Source organism: Miniopterus natalensis, chromosome 9, assembly GCF_054644295.1.
Source record: "Miniopterus natalensis isolate mMinNat1 chromosome 9, mMinNat1.hap1, whole genome shotgun sequence".
NCBI lineage: Eukaryota > Metazoa > Chordata > Mammalia > Chiroptera > Miniopteridae > Miniopterus > Miniopterus natalensis.
The window spans coordinates 22441763-22460750 of record NC_142089.1 but is presented as its reverse complement, the minus strand read 5'-3'; the positions used below and the strand labels follow the sequence as shown (position 1 = coordinate 22460750).

General features: G+C 44.8%; 1 protein-coding gene across 1 annotated transcript; it reads right to left on the bottom strand.

Annotated features, from left to right (window-relative positions):
* Positions 1–9773: 9773 nt before the first annotated feature.
* Positions 9774–14965, bottom strand: NDUFS5 (NADH:ubiquinone oxidoreductase subunit S5). The gene is made up of 3 exons (XM_016218804.2): positions 14810–14965; positions 13065–13282; positions 9774–9997 (listed from the first exon to the last, which is right to left on the bottom strand). Exons 2-3 carry the CDS (start codon positions 13278–13280, stop codon positions 9893–9895), a joined length of 321 nt encoding a protein of 106 aa, XP_016074290.1. The 5' UTR covers positions 13281–13282; positions 14810–14965; the 3' UTR covers positions 9774–9892.
* Positions 14966–18988: the final 4023 nt, after the last annotated feature.

The following is an 18988-nucleotide window of genomic DNA, read 5'->3' as shown; positions in this document are numbered from 1 at the left end:
GGTGCTGAGGGGGAAGACAAGCTGAAAACACAGCAAGTGTGGGGAGCCTGGGTATGAGACTGAGTCTCCATAGCTGCTGGTACCTGTGGGCAGGGCCTTGGAAGACTGGGAAGCTGAGCAGACCTCGTGGGGGAGGGCTGTCAATCACCTAGGAAGCCTGAAGTCCCAGTCTCTCTGACTAGAGAGCATCTAAAGTTTTCTCTCTCCTCCAACCTCAACGTCCTTCCCAAATGTGACCACCAATCCTGTCCTGAATTATTCATGCTGTGGGCTGTGAGAAGGTGGAGCTTCCGGACCTAAGACTTAGGACATTCAACTGTGTCTCCCTGGGGCTCTAGCTCCTGCAGTGCTACCCTGGGATGGAGCTGCTGGTGAGATGTGCCAAGCTTTTTGCAGCTGGCAGCCAGCCCGTAACCTTGGGCTACTGGGCTTTGATTCATTTCAGCAATCTTTTATTGAGGAGTACTATGTACTGGGAACAGTTCTGGGTTCTGTCAGGAACACAGAAGTGAATCTGACTGTGTCTTTGTCCTTGAGGATTCTCAGGATGGTTTAGGGGACAGGCACTTAAAAAGGATTCCCTTCTACAATGTTCTCTGGGTCTCATAAGAATTCTCCTCTACCATCCCCCCATTTCACCAACTGAAGGCCTCTACTGACTCCCTCTGGAAGTTAGTGACCTTGGAACCAGGGCACCTCACACCTCACAACCAAACACCTAAGCAGGGTTCTCTCCTTGGAAGGGTGCCGAAACAACTTCCTACCCGTGTGCCTATTTGGAGTTCTGAACAAGCCGCCAGGCTGCTGCTTGGGCCCTCAGCTTTCTGCCACATCAAGAGAATGACACTCACTCTCTAACCATTCAGCAAGCACTACTTATGCATCAACTCAGTGCCAAGCAGAGCTTTGTTCAAAAAGGGAATCAGACAGATATGGCCCCTGAACTCATGCTGCTCACAGTCTAGGTGGGAGATAGACAAGCAAAAGGGCAATTATACTTTAGCTGATTTGTTCTGAGATGGGAGGAGAACAGGGTACCTGGGAGGGAGCACAGGAAAGGGACACTTTCTAGGTCTTTGCTTAAATAGCAACTCTTTCAGTCCTCTGGCTTCATAGAGAAGCTTTACTCGTCCATATTGCCTTTTCTTTCCACTGTTTTCTTTAACTGACTTGAGAGAGGGAAAAGCATCGATTGCCACTCCACCCATCCATGCTCCCAGTGGCTGATTCTTGCATGTTCCCCACAGGGGATCAAACTCGCAACCCTGGCTCATTAGGATGATGGTCCAACCAACTGAGCTACCTGGCCAGGGCTCCTGCCACTATTGTCCTCTACCCCAACCTGTTCCTCTGGAATCAGACAGGTGTCCAATCAAAGGTGAAGGTGAACATGAGTATGTGTAGAAGCTGGAGCCTTGTGCAGTTAGAATTATTCAAACAGAGGAAATAGCACAGAATCCCCAAACTGGGAGGGACCTTAAAGATTTCTAAGCTCAGCCTAGAACATTTTCCTCCCACCTTTCTCTGATTGGTCCCTCCCGTCTGTACACTGATGACATCCAGATTTGTATCCCATCTATATCTCTGTCCTGCCAGCTCTAGACTCATATCCAACTGCCTCCTTGACATCCCCATTCCCACCTGGATGTCTAATAGGCATCTCACATTCAAAATGTCCCACATAGAACTCCATTTTTATTACTTATTTTATTTTTCAATTACAGTTGACATTTAATATTATTTTATATTAGTCTCAGGTGTATAGCCTAGTGGTTAGACAATTATATAATTTTCGAAGTGACCCCATCAATAATTCTAGTACCCACCTGACACCACACATAGTTATTACAATATTATTGACTATGTTCCCTTCTTTATCCACTTGTCTATTGATGGGTACTTGGGTTGCTTCCATATCTTTATTGACTATTGTAAATAATGCTGCAATAAATATAAGGGTGCATATATCTTTTCAAATTAGTGTTTTGGTCAGATTTATACCCAGAAGTGGAATTCCTGGGTCATAAGGTAGTTCTATTTTTACTTTTTTAAGGAACAACAATACTGTCTTCCACAGTGGCTGCACCAATCTGCATTTCCACCAAGAGTGCACAAGGGTTCCCTTTTCTCCACATCACATCCTCACCAACACTTGTTGTTTGTTGATTTATTGATGATAGCCATTCTGATAGGTATGAGGTGATATCTCACTGTGGTTCTAATTTTCATTTCTCTGATGATTAGTAACATGGAGCCATCTTTTTATACCACATGCAACTCTTTTTAAAAATATATATATCTTTATTGATTTCAGAGAAAGGAAGGGAGAGGGAGAGAGAGAGAGACAGAAACATCAGTGATGAGAGAGTCATTGATCAGCTGCCTCCTGCACACCCCCTGCTGGGGATCGAGTCCACAAGGTGCCCTGACCGGGAATCGAACCATGATCCTAGGTTGATGCTCAACTGCTGAGCCGCACCCCGCCAGGCCCACATGGAACTCTTGATATCTGCTCCCTACCACCCACAAAACTGTCCCTCTCCCAGTCTTTGCCATCTGAGAAAATGGCTCCACTACCTACCCATTTATTCAAGTCAAAGATCTAGTACAGTGATATTCACCTTTTTCATCTCATGGTACACATAAGCTAATTACTAAAATTCTGGGGCACACCAAAAAATATATTTTTTGCTGATCTGACCAAAAAATAGGTATAATTTTGATTCATTCACACTGGACGGCTATTATTGTGTTGGTGGTTGTCATTTTTTTATTTGACAATCTAAGGGAAAAGAGGTCTATGCCCCTGACTAAATAGTCAGGTACTGCATGTTTTAGAAATTCTTGCCCGGCCAGGCATGGCTCAGCGGTTGAGCATCGACCTAGGATCCAGGAGATCAGGGTTCGATTCCTGATCAGGGCACATGCCCAGGTTGCGGGCTAGGCAGCTGATCAATGACTCTCTCATCATTGATGTTTGTCTCTCTCTCTCTCTCTCTCCTTTTCTCTCTCTGAAATCAATAAAGATATATTTTTTTAAAAAAGTATTAATCAATTAAACAAATACTTATTGGGAGCCTACTGTGTACCAGGTACTGTTAGAGGAGTTGGGGACACAGCAATAAACAAGAGAAAAGTATCTGCTCTCATAAAACTTAAATTCTAATAGGGGAGACAGACATTAAATGACTAAATTAGACAGTAAATGACTAAAGCAGTTGTTCATGTGGAAGAAGGAGTAGGAAGAAGAAAGAAGTAGAAAGTAGAAAGGAAAACATGACAGTGGGAGCTGCTCTTTTAAATAGGGCAGGGTGGTCAGGGAAAGCTTCGTTGAGGGGAACGAGCAGAGCCTGAACAGAGGAGGGAAAGCCCTGTGAAGGTCTAGAGCAATGCTGTCCAATAGATACATAATTTCTAGTAGCCACATTAGAAAAGGAAAAAAACAGAGAGCAGTAGTTGCCGGGTGCCGGGGGTTAAGAGGGAGGGAGGGATGAATCCTCTGGGCAGCGCACAGAGGATTTTCAAAGTATGAAACTATTCCGTATGGTAAATACATGTACCCCCATTATACATTCGTCAAAACCCATGGAATGTACAACACTAAAAGTGAACCTTAACATAAACTGCAGCCTCTGGAGGATAATGATGTATTAATGTAAGGTCATCGGTGGTAACAAATGTATCGCTGTGGTGCGGGATGATAGCTGGGACGTGCGCAGGTTAGGGGAGGCGGGAGGAGGCATATGGGAACGCTCTGTACTTTCCATTCACTTCTGCTGTGAACTTAAAACTGCTCTAAAAATTAAACTCTATTTTTCTAAAGTAAAAAAGCAATGGCTGAACTGAATTTTAATTACATATTCCAATAATATAGTTCAAATATCTGCATATTCAGTACTCATAAGCCTACATTTCTAACATATCCAAAATACTACCAGTTCAAAAGGAAGCCAGTACTGAACCAAACCATTAATTAGATATTTTTAGTTCTCTCTTTTTGTGTGTGTGAACTAAGTCCTCAAAACCTGTGTGCATTTCACACTTGTCACAGTTCAGAGCAGCCACATTTCAGTAGTCACACGTGGCTAGTAGCTTCTGTATGGGACAGCCTAACTTTTCAGGCAAAGCAAACAGTAAGGGCAAGAGTCCTGGGACAGGAATGGCAAGAATAAGTTTTGTGTGATTGAGGAGAGCCAGCAGGGACAGAAAGGAGTGAGGGGTGAGTGCACAAAGTGGTAGGTGAGGCTGGTTAGAGACAAGGGCAGGAGCCAGACCCTGGAAGGTTTGGTATGAAGCAGTTTGGGAATTATTCTAAGTGTCACTGGGAAACCATTAACAGGCTCTGAGCAGGGAACACGTTCTGTCCCTTTGTGACTTGAAATGCAGTGCAGATGTTCTTTATCATTATACTGTTTCTAATTATAGGGGAGGTAGTGTGGGGCCCTATATCCCTCTTGCACAGCACAAGGAAACCAGCTATCTCTCCAACTTCACATTTGCAGACTAGAGGTCCAGAGACTAAGGAGGGCCTGCATCAGGATGCACAGTAAGTCTTTTATTGTTATTGGTGATTGGACATGAGCTGGATCAGCAGACTATTGGGGGTAGAAGCCAGGCTGGAATGAGTTGAGGAGTGGGAAGGAGATGGTGAAGTTTGGCAGTGAAGGGAAGGAGAAATGATAGGGTAGAATTGTGGGATCTGGAGTTGAGAATTGGTTTGCTTGTTTGTTTTTAAGGAAGGAAAGATTTGAGCATGTTCAAATACTGATCTGAAAATAGTAGTAGAGAGGGAGAGGTTGGAAAGGATGGACTATGGATGGTGTGAGGTTCCTGAGAGGCGGTGGGGACTGCTGTAGAGTGAAGAAGGCAAAGCAGTGATGTAGGTAGATCTGGGGACTTGGTGGTGGCCTGCCACGGCCCCTGTCCTTCTGCCATCTGGATTCCTGAGACTTGTGTGCTGCCTCGGCCCCGCTGCACTCTCTTCTCTTTGCTTGCCAATCTCAGGCCCCCGGGACCAGAGATGATCCTGTCAGGGGCTGCTGCCCACCATCTGCCACTTCTCCATCCGCTCTGAATTTCTGGGCTCCAGGGCCTCCTGCCGACCTCGGGCTTCCTCTTTTACACTCTTCTATTCTCTCGTCCCAGTTGCTGGATGCTGAATCACTCTCCCTTCCAAGCCCCCTGCATGAGCCTCCTGGTTCTGACGTACAAAACTCAAACATCTATTATGTGTAGAACCCTCACCGTTCGGGCATGGTGCTATGTGCTTCACAAGTATCGGTCTCCTCAGCCCTAAGCTATAGAGGACTGTGCTGCCATCCCATTTTACAGACAGGGATATTAAAGCTCAGAAAGGATGTGTCTTGTACAAGGTCTCATAGAAAATGCCATAGGGAAGATGTGCCCAAGTCTGTAAGCTTCAAAAACTGACCTCATTCTGTGATGCCACACTGTCTTTGGGTGTCAGGAGTAGAGCTAGATGCTTTGCAGACCTTTTCCCATGTGGGCAGTGGGTTGTGGGTGTAAACAGCAGAAAATGGGGCTTAGCCACGGGATTGGTTCTACGAGAGAACTATAGAGCGTAAGCTCTGTGAAGGCAAGGACTGTGCCTGTATGGTCACTGCAATACCCCCAGTTCCCAGAATAGAATCTGGTATGTAACAGTGCACAATAAATATTTATTGAATGAATGAATGAATGAGTGAATGAATGAATGAACTCTGGCCTCTAAGAGGGCTGATCAAAGCATTGAGATGAGATCCGGCAAGAATACAAGACAGGGACCAAGGGCCTGGAACTGGCCCAAGTTAAGACTTGGGTGTAGGAAAAAGACAGAAGTCCAGGATTCTTCCCCAGCCCAGTAGGAGGGACCTCGTAAGTTAATACTAAATCATACAAGGCATTGCATTTCTTTTTAAAAATATGTTTTATTGACTTTTTTTTTAGAGAGGGAGGGAGAGAGAACATGGATTGGTTGCCTCCTGCACACCCCCCACTGGGGATCAAGCCCACAACCCTGCATGTGCCCTGACCGGGAATTGAACCTCGATCTCCTGGATCCTAGGTCGACGCTCAACCGCTGAGCCATGCTGGCGGGGCCCCCTGTCCTTTCTTTTGTCGAGCCCACTCACCGAGTTTTTGTTTCAGTTACTGTATTTTTTAGTTCTAAAATTTCGACTTGGTTCTTATTTATATACGATATTGCTTTGCCAAGACTATATTTCTTTGCTGAGAATTTCTATTTTTTCATTTGTTTCAAATGTATTTGTCATTGAACACATCCTTTTCAGATCATTCTAATATCTGTGTCACTTTGGTGTTGGGGGTCTACAAATTGTCTTTTATAGCAAGTTCAGATTTTTCTGGTGTTACTATAAGAAGTCACTTTTTATTAAGACCTGGAAATTTTGGCTATTGTGTTATGAAACTCTGGATCTTATCTATATCTTATGTTTTAGCAGGTGTCCTTTAATATTGCTTCTGTGGGGAAGCGGGGTGCTGCCTCATTACTGCCAGGTGGGTTCTCCCCTTGGCCTCCACTGACACCTACTGCTGGGCAGGGGTGGGAGTCCAAGTTTCCTACCAGGCCTTCAATGATACCACACTGGCTGAGAGGAGGAGGGTTACTTCCTTACTTCTCCCATGTGGCCTCCATTGGTATTACGGGGAGACATGGCCTTGTTACTGCTGATCAGAGGTGCAAGTCCTGAGTGGATAATTAGGTCTCTTCTGGGGAAAGGAAGGGGGTACCTCATTACAGCCTGGCAAGGACAGAAATCTAGTCATTCCACTTGGCCTTGGCTGATGGGGGTACAGGTGGGGCTGGAATAGAGGGAGTATTGTCTAAAGGTTGTCTTTCTAATCTGTTCCTTTCCTGGTCCTTTGGCTAGAGAAAGCAGGCTTGGGGAGGGGGGCGGAGATTGTCTGCACCCACTGGCATTTTTAGGTTGCTGGTTTCTCCAGTGCCCAATGTGATGTATTTCAGGCAAAAAGAAAACTCAGGGAACTCACCGCTGAATCATTCCTTGGGTCTTGACCTCCCTAACCAGTATGCTCCCTTCTCTTTCAGAGCCTTCTTATGTTTGTTTTATATATAACGTCTGGGATTTTAACTGTACTTAACATGAGAAATAGCATAAAGTATGTCTGCTCCATCTTTCTAGAAGCAAAAGGTGATCCACAGATTTTTAAAAAATTAAAGACATTTAAAAATCACACATTTGTCATAAAGATGTAGACTTCTGATTTCTTGTGAAACATTGAAAGATGAAGTCATCCTGGCCTGCACTTATTTGGTAACAATTGGCTGGGGCTGGGCATCCACTGCCCCTGTAGGTGAGTGAGAATGAGTTTACTGTAGGTCCTGCCCCTCTCATAATGAATGTATTTATTTACAAAAGGCTTGAATCTCTAGTTATTACATTACCAAAGGAGTCTGAACTTGCTACCTCTGTATCAGAACTTATGTTTGATCTCCAGGAAGTGTTGGCCACAGCAAAGATTAGATGTGACACCAGAAAAGGAGCCATTGGCAGGATCCTTAAAAGATTCTGCTACATCATTGCAGTAATGTTCTTGCTCTCCCAGCACAAAATTCTGTGTTAGCACAGACTGTTCTGAGTGGTTCCAGTAAAAGAAAAAAAAAGGCCCCTCTCATCTCAGGAACAGCTAGCTCATTCCTCTTGAGAAACCCCTAATCACGAAATGACCTGGAGTGGGCTCCCAGCCCACTCTTGTGGGAAGTAGGACCCAGTGAGCTAGTTGGCCCATAGAAACATGTAAGTCAGCAGAAACCTTGGGTTCTCAGTGGTTGCTAAGTGAAGCCCCAAGGAAGGTAGCTTTGTGTTCTAAAAGAGCAAAGAATGCTGTGGTGGTAGCTCCAATCAGACTGGTGATCCCAGAAATGTGGAAGTTACAATAGTTCTAAGGAGAGACCTGAAAATGATCTATTTCTCACCATGGATTCAAACAAGTAGTTAGTTCTGCTAACCTGGTGAGCTCTGCCATTTCAGTGTCCAAACCTGTCAGCTCCAGTGTGGAGGCAAAGTCATCTTAAGGCAGATGTTTTCAAATTGTTGAGTTCACTGACCCCTTTTCAAGAACATGAGGCTTAATGAGCCACCTGGCCTCTTTGACCCAGTGCATTCTGGTTTCCTCCAGAGAGGGAACTATCAAGAGAGAGATGCTGATCTGTTGCCTGAGTCCTTACCTCTCCGTGTCCCCAGCTCATCACCTCCAGTCTTCTGACCAGAGCTGAGAATGTTGAGCAATCTCTCGCTCTGTTTGGATAAAGCACAACTCAACAACTGACAGCAGGCATGGGCTTCCTGCAGAGCCTTGGCTTCCCTTATGTGCTGTTTCTGGAGATAAAAGAAAAAACAATTTGGTTTGTCAACAACAGCCCCAGCTCAATACATCTCACAGCTGTGTATGGCCTAAGACATCGTCACTCTCCTTGGCCACAGTGCCATGTGTCTGGCCCTCCACACGATAAGGAAAAAAGAGCACTGGCATCAGACTAAGAGGAAACACAACTTAAAGAGACCCTTCAAGAGGCATAGACAATAGTGGTAACAATAATAATGAGAAGCAGCAGCAGCTATCATTTATCTAGTACCTATTATATGCAAAGTAGTTCTGGGTTAAATATGTGTGTGTGTGTATGTGTGTGACTCTACTTTGCAACTGAAGACACTGCAGCTCAGAAAGGGTAATTTGCCCAAGGTGACTTCAACGAGATTGGGTTTGAAATGCTTGATGTTATGTTGCAAGTGACATGACTACTAACTTGTAGCTCCAAGTGAGATTTTGTAGAATTGAGTTCTCCCCATCTCTTTCTTGGCTGGAGGCATTGCCCAGGCAGTGGGAGCCACAGAAGTCCAGGGTTGCTCTAGTCTTCAGAGAGGTCTGGCAGAGAAGCGCCTCCAAACGATATGCAGATTATAGACAAGTAATCCTGGCCTGATAGTTTCTGCTCAAATCTCTGTGGTAAGTGACAATGCCAATCCCAGGAATTAGAATGGTCACTGGAATTGAGTGAGTGCTCCAGATGCCTAGGCTGGGGAGTGTGGTGGGGGACTGAACGCCATTTTGACTGACTCCAGGAGGGGGGCCTCAGGGCTGCCCTCCCTTAGCAGTGCAGGGACTTTATCTCTAAGGGTGCCTCCCTTCCATCCCCTCTGCATTTTTACTACCACTATTCTAGGCGAAGTCTGTGCCCTTGCATTGGTCTCTACTACTCTCCCTTCTTCCTTCAAGTCTGAAACTGCGGGGCCAACACATGCTTCCTAAAAAACACAGGTCCAGCCTTTCGTGTTTTTCCCGGCGATCCCTCAGAGGGATCCCTTCTATATTCAGATTTTTCTTTTAAAAGCATGTTGCTAAGCATGTCAGTTAGAAGTACTCTATACCACTGGTGTAAGATAGCAAATGGGAACAATGGCAATGCTTCTTCAAAACTGTTATCTGAACATGGCATTTTCTTACCTTTAAAGTTAGACTTCACAGACCTTACAGTAAACACACGATCAGTTTTCGCTGCCTCTCCCTCCCAGCCCAAGTCTGTGCTTTATGGAAAATAACCAGAATCAAAGCACTAAAGAACACTGCAACTTCTTAAATGAGTTACCATATTTGAAATACCTCATATACATTAAGCTTATTATCCCCTAGATGCAAATTTTTAAGGCATAGAAGGAGGCATTTTTCCAAACTTAAAAAATAGGTTGCAATCTTATTATAGAAAAGTATGATCCAAGAGAAAACAGAACAAATAGGATGGAGCAATCCTTTATTTTTAGACACATTCACAAAGAGGTTGTCAGTACATAAACTTTCCAGTGGAGAAGAGCAAACATGAAAATCAGCTTCCAGCCATCGGCCGCTGCTCTGCTCAGGGCCTAGGATCCTCCTTGCCCATGTGGTGTGGTGGAGGCGTGTACTTCCCCTCCTTGATTAGTTTATCCCGCTGTCTCAAGATCGCACTCAGACGTTTCATCTGTCAAAGGAAAAAAGTATTTAAAACTAGGGGGAGGCCCTGGCTGGGTAGTTCAACTGGCTAGAGCATTGTCCTGGAATACCAATCAGGTTGTAGATTCAATCCCCAGTGAGGGCACAAACAAATATCAACCAATGGATGCATAAATAAGTGGAACAACGAAATCAATGTTTCTCTCTCTCTAAAATATATACATACCTACATACAAAACTACAGGGAGATATGCATCAGAAAGTGAGGGCTGGAGAAACAGAAGGAAAATTGGTTTCATTTTTAAATTATAGAAGCTTTCCATCCTAGAGGGCCTCTGAGATGAAACCTGTCTTAAAAACTAACTTAAAATAATTTCCCAAGCTTTTAACAAATAAACTTCTGGTATATACAATATTATCTCCTTGAAATCTAGTAACTAAAACATTCCTAATATATATAGGAATACAGATTTTACAAAAACAGTGACAAAAACATACAGGTCAAAAACCTTTAAGGCATGTACTTGTGCATACTAAAATCTTTAAAAATATTAAAAGCTGAGATCATCTCATAGCTTATATATTCCTGGCCTCTCTATGTGAAAGTGGCACTGCTGCTGGCGACTGTTTGCTGGGTATGAATGAAAAAGAATAGCCAATATAAGGTCTCTTTTTACCACACTGAAATTAAGACCCAATATTCAGCTACTAATCACTGTTGAGCCCCGAGTTTTGCCTCTTCTCAGGAAGGCCATTCCTAGCCAATGAGTCATGCTATACAAGACTGTGTGAGAGCCGTAAGTCGTATTTTCTTTGACATAGAAAATACACTCACTAACCATGACTGCATTATTTGTCTGCTCAAAACTCAATGGCTTCCCATCTTACTGAGAGAAAAAACTGAATCCTTCCTCATAATGACAGAGGCCTACCACTCCGAATTTAAGTCTTAACACCCTCCCCTAGCTCTCTCTGACCCAGCTCAGGGTGTCTGAACTTGCTGGTTCTTCAGCAGAGCGTGTTCTCCCCTCGTATCCAGTTGGCTCACTTTCTCTAAGTCTCTGCTCAAATGTCACCTGTTGCTGAACTCTTCTCTGAACATCCACTTAGCTCCCATGCCCAGCGCTTTGTTCTTTTCCTATTTATTTCCCCCACTGCACTTATCAACACCTGAAACACTATTTTTTAACTTTTTAACTCGTTTGTTAATTTTCTGCTCCCCTCCCCACCATATAAGCTCCATTAGGACAGGGACTTTTTGCTGTTTTGCTTACTGCTATATTCCTAGTGTCTAGAATAGTTCTTGATAAAATAGATGATCCGATAAATATTTTTTTAGTGAATGACGAAGTTTTCACAAAAGCATGAAGAGTTAGTATATTCAGTTAAACATCCCATTAATTTTAAAGAATTAGGATATAACTTCAGTAGAAAACTCTAGGTATACTAAATACTGACATAAACTTTAACAATTTTTAAAAGACTACATTCTTAACATTTCTCTATGAAAGAGTTTCCCAACAGAGGACAAGTCATGGTTGAGCTATCATAATACCATGGATTAAATCTCTCTCTGAACTAGAGCCAATCACCACTTAGTGTTGTGGATCTAATAAGCACAGGCTGTGGAGCCAGCATTGCCAGGTTCAAATCCCAGTTACACCACTTACTAGCTACATGACCTTAGGCAATGGCCTTAATTTTTCCTTGCCTCAAGTTTTTAATTATGTAGTAGGGGAAATAACAGTAAAGCAACTCACAAGATTGTTGTGAGAAATAAATGCACTATTACATGGTAGGCACTTAGAACAGTGCTTGATTCTAATGCCCTGAATCACTAGCTTCTTTGCCTAGGGGGAAGGATCTAGTTATTTGGGGTGACCTCTAAAACAGTAACATATTTATTCCTAAATTCAGAGGATGAGGAAGTGACCTTGGGGCAACTCTTTGATATTTACAGATAAGGAAACCAAGAAGTGACTTGCCTGAAGTCACAAAACTAGTGATGGCAGAACCACATCAAAATCCAGTTCTTCTAACTCCCAATCCAATGTTCTTTCTACCTCACCACGCTGCCTCCTCTTGGTGTAAATTTTCCGCAGTGAGTCAAGTGTTAAGCTGAGCAAGGAATAACAGGGGTCCGCAAAAAGGGAAGGCATGCTGTGAACTAGCTAGTGGGTAGGTGGCCAACACGACCGACCTACCATTGTCTTACGATACAGACTACACTATACTATTACTCACTTAATGATCAATGTTCCTGCAGAGACCAATACAAAATTATGACCTACACCCTCTCATTCCTTCCAAGTTGGCTTCACTTTAACCAAATGCTAACAGCAGATGTTAAAAGAAATGTAAAAATTTTGATAAATTTGTGATAAAATTTGACTGAAAATCTAAATTGTCTCTCCGAACTCCAAGAAATTACGAATAATAAAAATATTCCTATTTGTTATATCTGGAGCACAGAAATAGGCAAAACAATAGCCCACACCCAAAGATTTCTTCTTTAAGGGAGAACAGGGCCCTGAACGTTAGGAACTCACCCAACTCTTCTGGACCGAGACACCATGTGTGAACAAGCCCTGTCCCTCGGCAGCTTTGACTAGGCTCACCTCGAGCAATCTCATGAACCCCCTGCCTCCCCAGAGTGTAAGTGTTTCAGAGGCTGTTGTATCAGCCTCAATGCAACAGACCTTCCGGGTTTTAACCTCCCTCCCAATGAGGACTCAATGAATCTGAAAGATTTTCACAAACATCCACAACAGGTTTATATTCTTTGCTTTATGGCCTCCTACAAAAATAGAAACAGACACAGGCATGTAATTTCTAAACTGATGGCTACGGCAAGGTACGATACTAAGGAAAACCTATGAGAAGATGAGGAAGAACACTGAGGAACAACAGGTCCTCCTCAGATCTGAAGGCATTTAACTTCCTTGACATGGTGCCTAAGTAGAAGTGTTTCACCACAAAAGTCTTGCCAGTTCGCACCGGGTAAGTCACTGCCCAATGACCAATTATATGCACTGAAAAGTAGCCCCCAAAGAATTAAGGAAGCAACTCAGTTCCCATCTCCATCACTTCCTCACCGTTTTCTGCCGAAGCAGGCATTCTACGAAATCTTCGTACTCTATCTTGCACTCTTTCTCTGCTCGGATAGCACCAATTCCATGCGAACATTCTATCCATTCTTTTTCAAAAGCATGGCACCGAGATGGAATCTTGTGAGGCTGTTCAGCACTTTGGATTGTCATCCAGCGGTCTAGGTCAATGCCCAGCCTTTTCTGTATATCAAAGAAAGGCATGGCTGAAATGAAAGATAAAAAAATGGTATGTCATAAAAGTAAAGTCAAGTAAGAAATTTCTAAGAAAAATGAGATTATTATGATACATAGCCCTCTAGAAAGATATTTTACACTATTCTCCCAACTTCCTCTCACCAAACTTTTTCATTAGACAGATTCTCCCAATTTTGGTAGTTGAACAATTTCTGTGCTTTCACAAAACCCAAGGAAAAGAGAACTAGAAATAAAAAGTGTATAAAAGTCCTCTTTATATTGATAAATCTTTCTTATCAAAAGTCAAAAAGTGTTTATGTTTTGACTTAATGATCTCAATTCTTTGAGTCAGATCTGAATACTGAAAAAAAAAAAACACAGAAAAGCATAAGCACAGAAACATTTCTTCACATATTTCTATCCATATCAACTTAGATGACACCTTCCCAGGGAAGCTATCCTGAAACTGGTGTCCCTTCTTTATCTTAACATATCATTCTCAACTTCCCATAGGAGTACTTTGTATGCCACTATAATGGACTATTTACTTGAATGTCTCCCCTATTGAACAATGAATGCAGTGAGAACGGGAGCTAGGTAGGGATTCAGTAATAGTTTGGTTAAAAAAAAAAAAAAAAAAGATTAATTTCAAACAACTTAAATGGATAATTAAATCCAGTTTCTACTTAGAATATGATAGATATTCAGGGGAAAAAAGATAATATACATGGGACATACATTTTAATGTCAAATAAAGGAAAGTACTACAATAATGCTAAAGAAAAACTGTCTGCAAAAGAAGACTGGAAGAAAGCACACACAACAAAAGGCCATGCAGTTATGTATGAATGGTAGATCTAAAGGTGCATTTATTTTTAAAATTTCCTATCCATTCTTTAAGTCATTTACTAATTAATAACGTTCCAGCCACTGGAATGGGGGGGAAGAAGCAGCTGCAATGTTAAGTACGAGAATACAGATACACAGCGAATTGGGAACCCAAAGGAAGGAACACAACAGGGTTTAAGAGCTCGAAGACGGAAGCACCAATTCTGCCCAAGAGACTTGCGAATGCCTTTTTGGATGGGTTGAGTTTGCCAAGTGAAGGTCAGCGGGCAGAGTATTCCTGTAGGGCACTGCACGAGCTACAGCCGGAGGTGCTGGCTATGTCTGAGGGGACACTGAGGACCCAGACGTGGCTAGAGCGCAGAGTGCATGTCGGGAAGAACGAAATGGGCTGAAGGGGTGGGCAGGGCCGCAATCACGCAGGAACTTGTAAGCCGAGAAAATGAGCGTGGGCTTCGGGTTAAGAGCCAGAAGGCCAAAGCATTAGTCCGGAAGAAATCTCAGCCTGTAAGGAGGACCGAGAGAGGTGCGGTCTACAGGGTTCGATGACATTGGCTGCGTGGGCGAAGGGGCCTGGGAAAGCGGAAAACACGCCCAGAGGTCGAGTCAGAGAGAACGGACACCCAGCAAGCCAAGAGGAAATTTGTTAAAGAAATCTCGGAAGGAAATTCCTTAAGCTAAATTGCGCCGCGGACATTCGCAGGCCCTACCGTCCTGCCGCCCCGGTGCCCTTGTCTGTTTGGTGGCCGCAGGTAATGGACTGAAGGCGACGCGGAGACCTGCCGCAAAGGACGCCCGCAGCGCGACGTTTGCAGCACGACGCCCGGAGCAGACTTTCCTTCCGCCGTCTGGATCCGGAAACCATAGGAACCAAGCTTATCGACCTGCGCCTGCGCGGCTGTGCGCCAGGACTTCTGGAGATACAGACCCAGGACCAGCTGATGTTCGCTAGAGAGCCGCGTTAGAGACGGCCCAGCGGTTACTGAGCCCCTGCTGCCTCCGGGCGCTATAGCAAGCACTCTCACGACAGCTTTGATTTGTGAGGTACTTGACCAAGGCCACACGAGAGAAAAAAGTGTCCCCTCCGCCACTGCAGTAGTGGTTAAGCTCATGGACTGTGTAGACCCGCTCTAGGTGGGTTGCTCCGCCGCTTCTGTGTGACCCTGGGAAAGTTTCCTAACCTCACTTAACCTCCGTTTCCTCAAATTAAGGTTAAAGTACTGCCCTGTCTGAGTAGGTCAGTTGGGAGCATTGTCCCCCCAAACCAAGGTTTTGGGTTCCATTCTCCCTCAGGGCATGTACAAGAATCAACCAACGAAGGCATAAATACGTGTAACAACAAAGTGATCTCTCCCTCTCTTCTAAGATCAGTTTAAAAAAATGATTATTTTTAAAAGGAAATAGTATCTACAGCGTAGGGTTGCTTTGGGGATTAAATTACGTGTAAAGCACTGAGGCTGTTCCTGGACCATGGAAAGCATTCTAAGGCAATCTCAGTTCTTTGATGTCTCAGCTTCTAAAGTTTACTGATTTGGAAAAGTTGACGAAGTCCATGTCTTCCTCTGTTTCAGAATCTCCAGTGGCTCCCTTTCACTACAGAGGGCCTCCAAAGTGGTGTGTATGTGTGGGTACCATAGGGTGTGTGTGATATGATACATTGAGGGTGTGGGAAGAAAATACAAGAATACTTCTGTTTATCTAATCTTTTTTAAATTTCTAATTTTTTGTGTAAATGTTTATAAAGTGCATAAAATCACTGCAGTGGTATATATAAATAACTTGTACATAAATATTTATTTGGGGTTTGGGCTGAAAATTTTTGCTTTTAAGTGATGTGCTCTCAAAAACGTTTATACAAGTCCAGCCTTCCAAACGTTCCCAGCCTCACTGTCCAAAGTCCCTGCCTAATGCTCCAACCAAGAGCTTGTTTCAGTGTATTCCAGGAAAAGTGCTACCATCCAGTATCTTTGATCTTTCTTTTTTATTCTTTTCCCAGGAATGACACCATTTCTACCCCATCTCCATTTTTGCATGCCAAATTCCTGATCTATTTCAGGACTTTTGCATAGGTTTTCCCCCAAAAGGTGTTAAGTACCCCTAAACTCCAGAACCACTCACTCTGGAGACAATTCCTAAGGTCCCAAAATTACTGGTTTTATTCAAGCATTCCAATTCTCTTTCCCCATCACATAAGAGTTTCAATTCAACTAGAATTTCCTGAGCACCTAATGCATGCCCAGCAGAATACTGGGGGCTTATGGAATTGTTAACTCATAGCCCTTGCCCACAAAATACTAGAGGTAGCAAGGTATTGATCACTACCACCCTTTGCATTTCTCCCCCTTTCTAATTTATGGTGGCGATATCACCTTCCCAGCCATTCAGGCAGGAAACTGAAGTTGTATTTTGCCTTCTCCTCACCTTTCATCCAATATTTAATTACTGCCCAAGTTCTCTCAAATATTCCTTCCACAAGTTTCCAATTTTATTTTTTCTTTTTTGCCTCCCAGCTCCTCATGACAATCTCTTTTTCACTGACTAATCTTCCTAAAAGACTAATTTCATTGTATCACTTCTCAGATAGCAGGCAGGATAGGTAAGTACAAAGATGGGCAACACAGATGCCTTTAAGTCCAAACAGAGCTCACTATAAGGAAAAGAAAAGCACCATGATAAATGGAAACTGGACTTGGCCTCAGTTTGTTTGTGTTTTTTTTTTTAATATATCTTTATTGACTTCAGACAGAGGAAGGGAGAGGGGGAGAGAGAGAAACATCAATGATGAGAGCCATTGACCAGCTGCCTCCTGCATGCCCCTCAACTGGGGATGGAGGGGGCAACCCCGGCATGTGCCCTGACCGGGAACCCAACCCTTATCTCTTGGATCCTAGGTCCACGCTCAACCGCTGAGCCACGCCCGGCTGGGCTTGGCCTCGGCCTCAGTTTGACTGATGGGAAGCAGTGGTGGGGAATATGACTGGAGGGCATAAGTCTGTCCTGTCTACAGGCAGCAGGAGATACTCAGCTCCATCCTATTGCTGTGGAGAGAATCAGGGCCCCAAATGGTCAAATCTTCATATTTTTTAAGAGAAGCCAGAAATCTTTTGTTATTGTTTAAATGTGAAACCTCCCACTTTTAAAATTTGGGGCAACGAATTTTTTAAAAAGTACTGGCCAAACAAAGCCCAGGAAATAGCCTTTATGCTGCCCAATTTCAACCCTTGATTGGAGGGGGAACTGGAGGTCGGGGAAACCAATTTACTTTGAACTACGATGGCTCTTTACATCCAGCCTTTCTCCCTTCTTCCTGTTTTGGTTGCTTTTCTAAAACTCAATCCGATCATTCAAAAAACGATTTTATCCCACGGCATGGACCTTGCTGAGCTCGGGGGTGGGGGTGGGGGTGTAAGACACAGAATGCCGTGGCAAGTGATCAAAGATGAACCAGACGAGAGAACACAAAGGAGGCGGTCATTCATACTGCGTGGGCTGTGTTTGAGGTGCCAGTGTATTCAAGAAAAGGTCCAAATTTGGGGGTTTGGCATCAAGACCCTTCATGATCCGACTTCTTCCCACTTCTAAGTTCTCAGGTCCCACTGCTTACCAGCCCCTAGTCAACCTCCTTGTGTTCTCAGCCACCCAGAATTGCTCTCATGCTTCCAAACTGCAGGAGCAGGTTCTTGTCTGGAACGATCCTACCACCGCTCACGGCCGCCTCCCTGCTGTCTCCCACCCGGACTGTACACCCCGCCATTTTCTGGTAAAGGGTTCCCGAATTCCTCGGGCGTGTAGGAGGCCTTTCTTGAGGTCCCGGCGGCTCCGGACGCGCCTATTACAGACCTTGCTAACTGCTGACTCGCCTACCCGTCCACGGGACTGTGCACACGGCCGTGTCAGCGCGGGCGTGCAAGATGGCGGCGACCGGTCCTCCACTACTGCGAATAAGAAGTGCCACCCGGCCACCGCGCAGCAGGACTGGGCCTGCGCCGGGCTCGGGGCCACGTGGCCGCTGGGGTCGCGCGCTGTGCTTACGTCACAAGTGATGTAACGCTCGCTAGGGGCTCCGTGTCGCCCCTTTCTGTTCCTCACCCCCACCCCCACTTACCTTCTCGCTGCCTTGTTTCGTGGACCCCTGGCTGCGTGGCAGTGCGACTGTACCGCGAAGTGAACGGGTTTATGCGCAGGGAGGTGAGCCCGAGGTGTCGCTTCCTCCATTTTGCATTCGGGAAACCGAGGCTCCGAGACCGGAAGGACAGGACCGGGCCCTCCCCACGGCCTGTTTTTCCCAGACGTAGCCTCGTTCCCATCGCAGGGCATAAAAGCTGGCTCCATGACCTAATGTAAGGGCCCCATTTCCACCTCAGAAAACTGGCCTCAGCTGCTGCGTGCGCGCGGGCGAAGTCCCGTCTCCGTCCACAGGGTGCTGCCCTCGACCTGCAGGTGGTTACACACCCCTCAGTCCTACCGGAGACAGGCGCCTGTAATTTAGCACGTCGGGAGCTTTGGGCCTGTATCTGAAACCGCTGCCACACAGATCTGAATGATCTGGTAGCCTGTGGGCCCCAGCACATGTGGGGGAAGAGAGTGAGTGTGGGAACTCCCCCTACTCTCACCCCCAAGCCAGGAGCTGTAAGAGAAGAGGCAACAAAGCCAATCAGCAAAGTAACCCAAAAAGAAAGGGGTCCCAAGGCCTGGACTATAATGCAAATAAGAGTGACCATTTAAACTACAGAGAGAGTCCCACTTGGGGTTAGAGAAAGTATCAAGTTGAAGATGCAACAGGACCAGGAACCGCTGAAGCGAACTGAGGAGGAAGGCTGTGCCGGGCTCATGGTGGCGGAGGTACCTAGTGACGGTACACATCCCATCCCTGGAATTAACTCCCCTCA

Coding starts and splice junctions, on each gene's coding strand:
- NDUFS5 (XM_016218804.2), bottom strand. CDS start 13,280: ATGCCTTTCTTTGATATACAGAAAAGGCTGGGCATTGACCTAGACCGC. Junction 9,998..13,064: donor GCCTGCTTCGGCAGAAAACG/GTGAGGAAGTGA, acceptor TTCCTTTGACAG/ATGAAACGTCTGAGTGCGAT.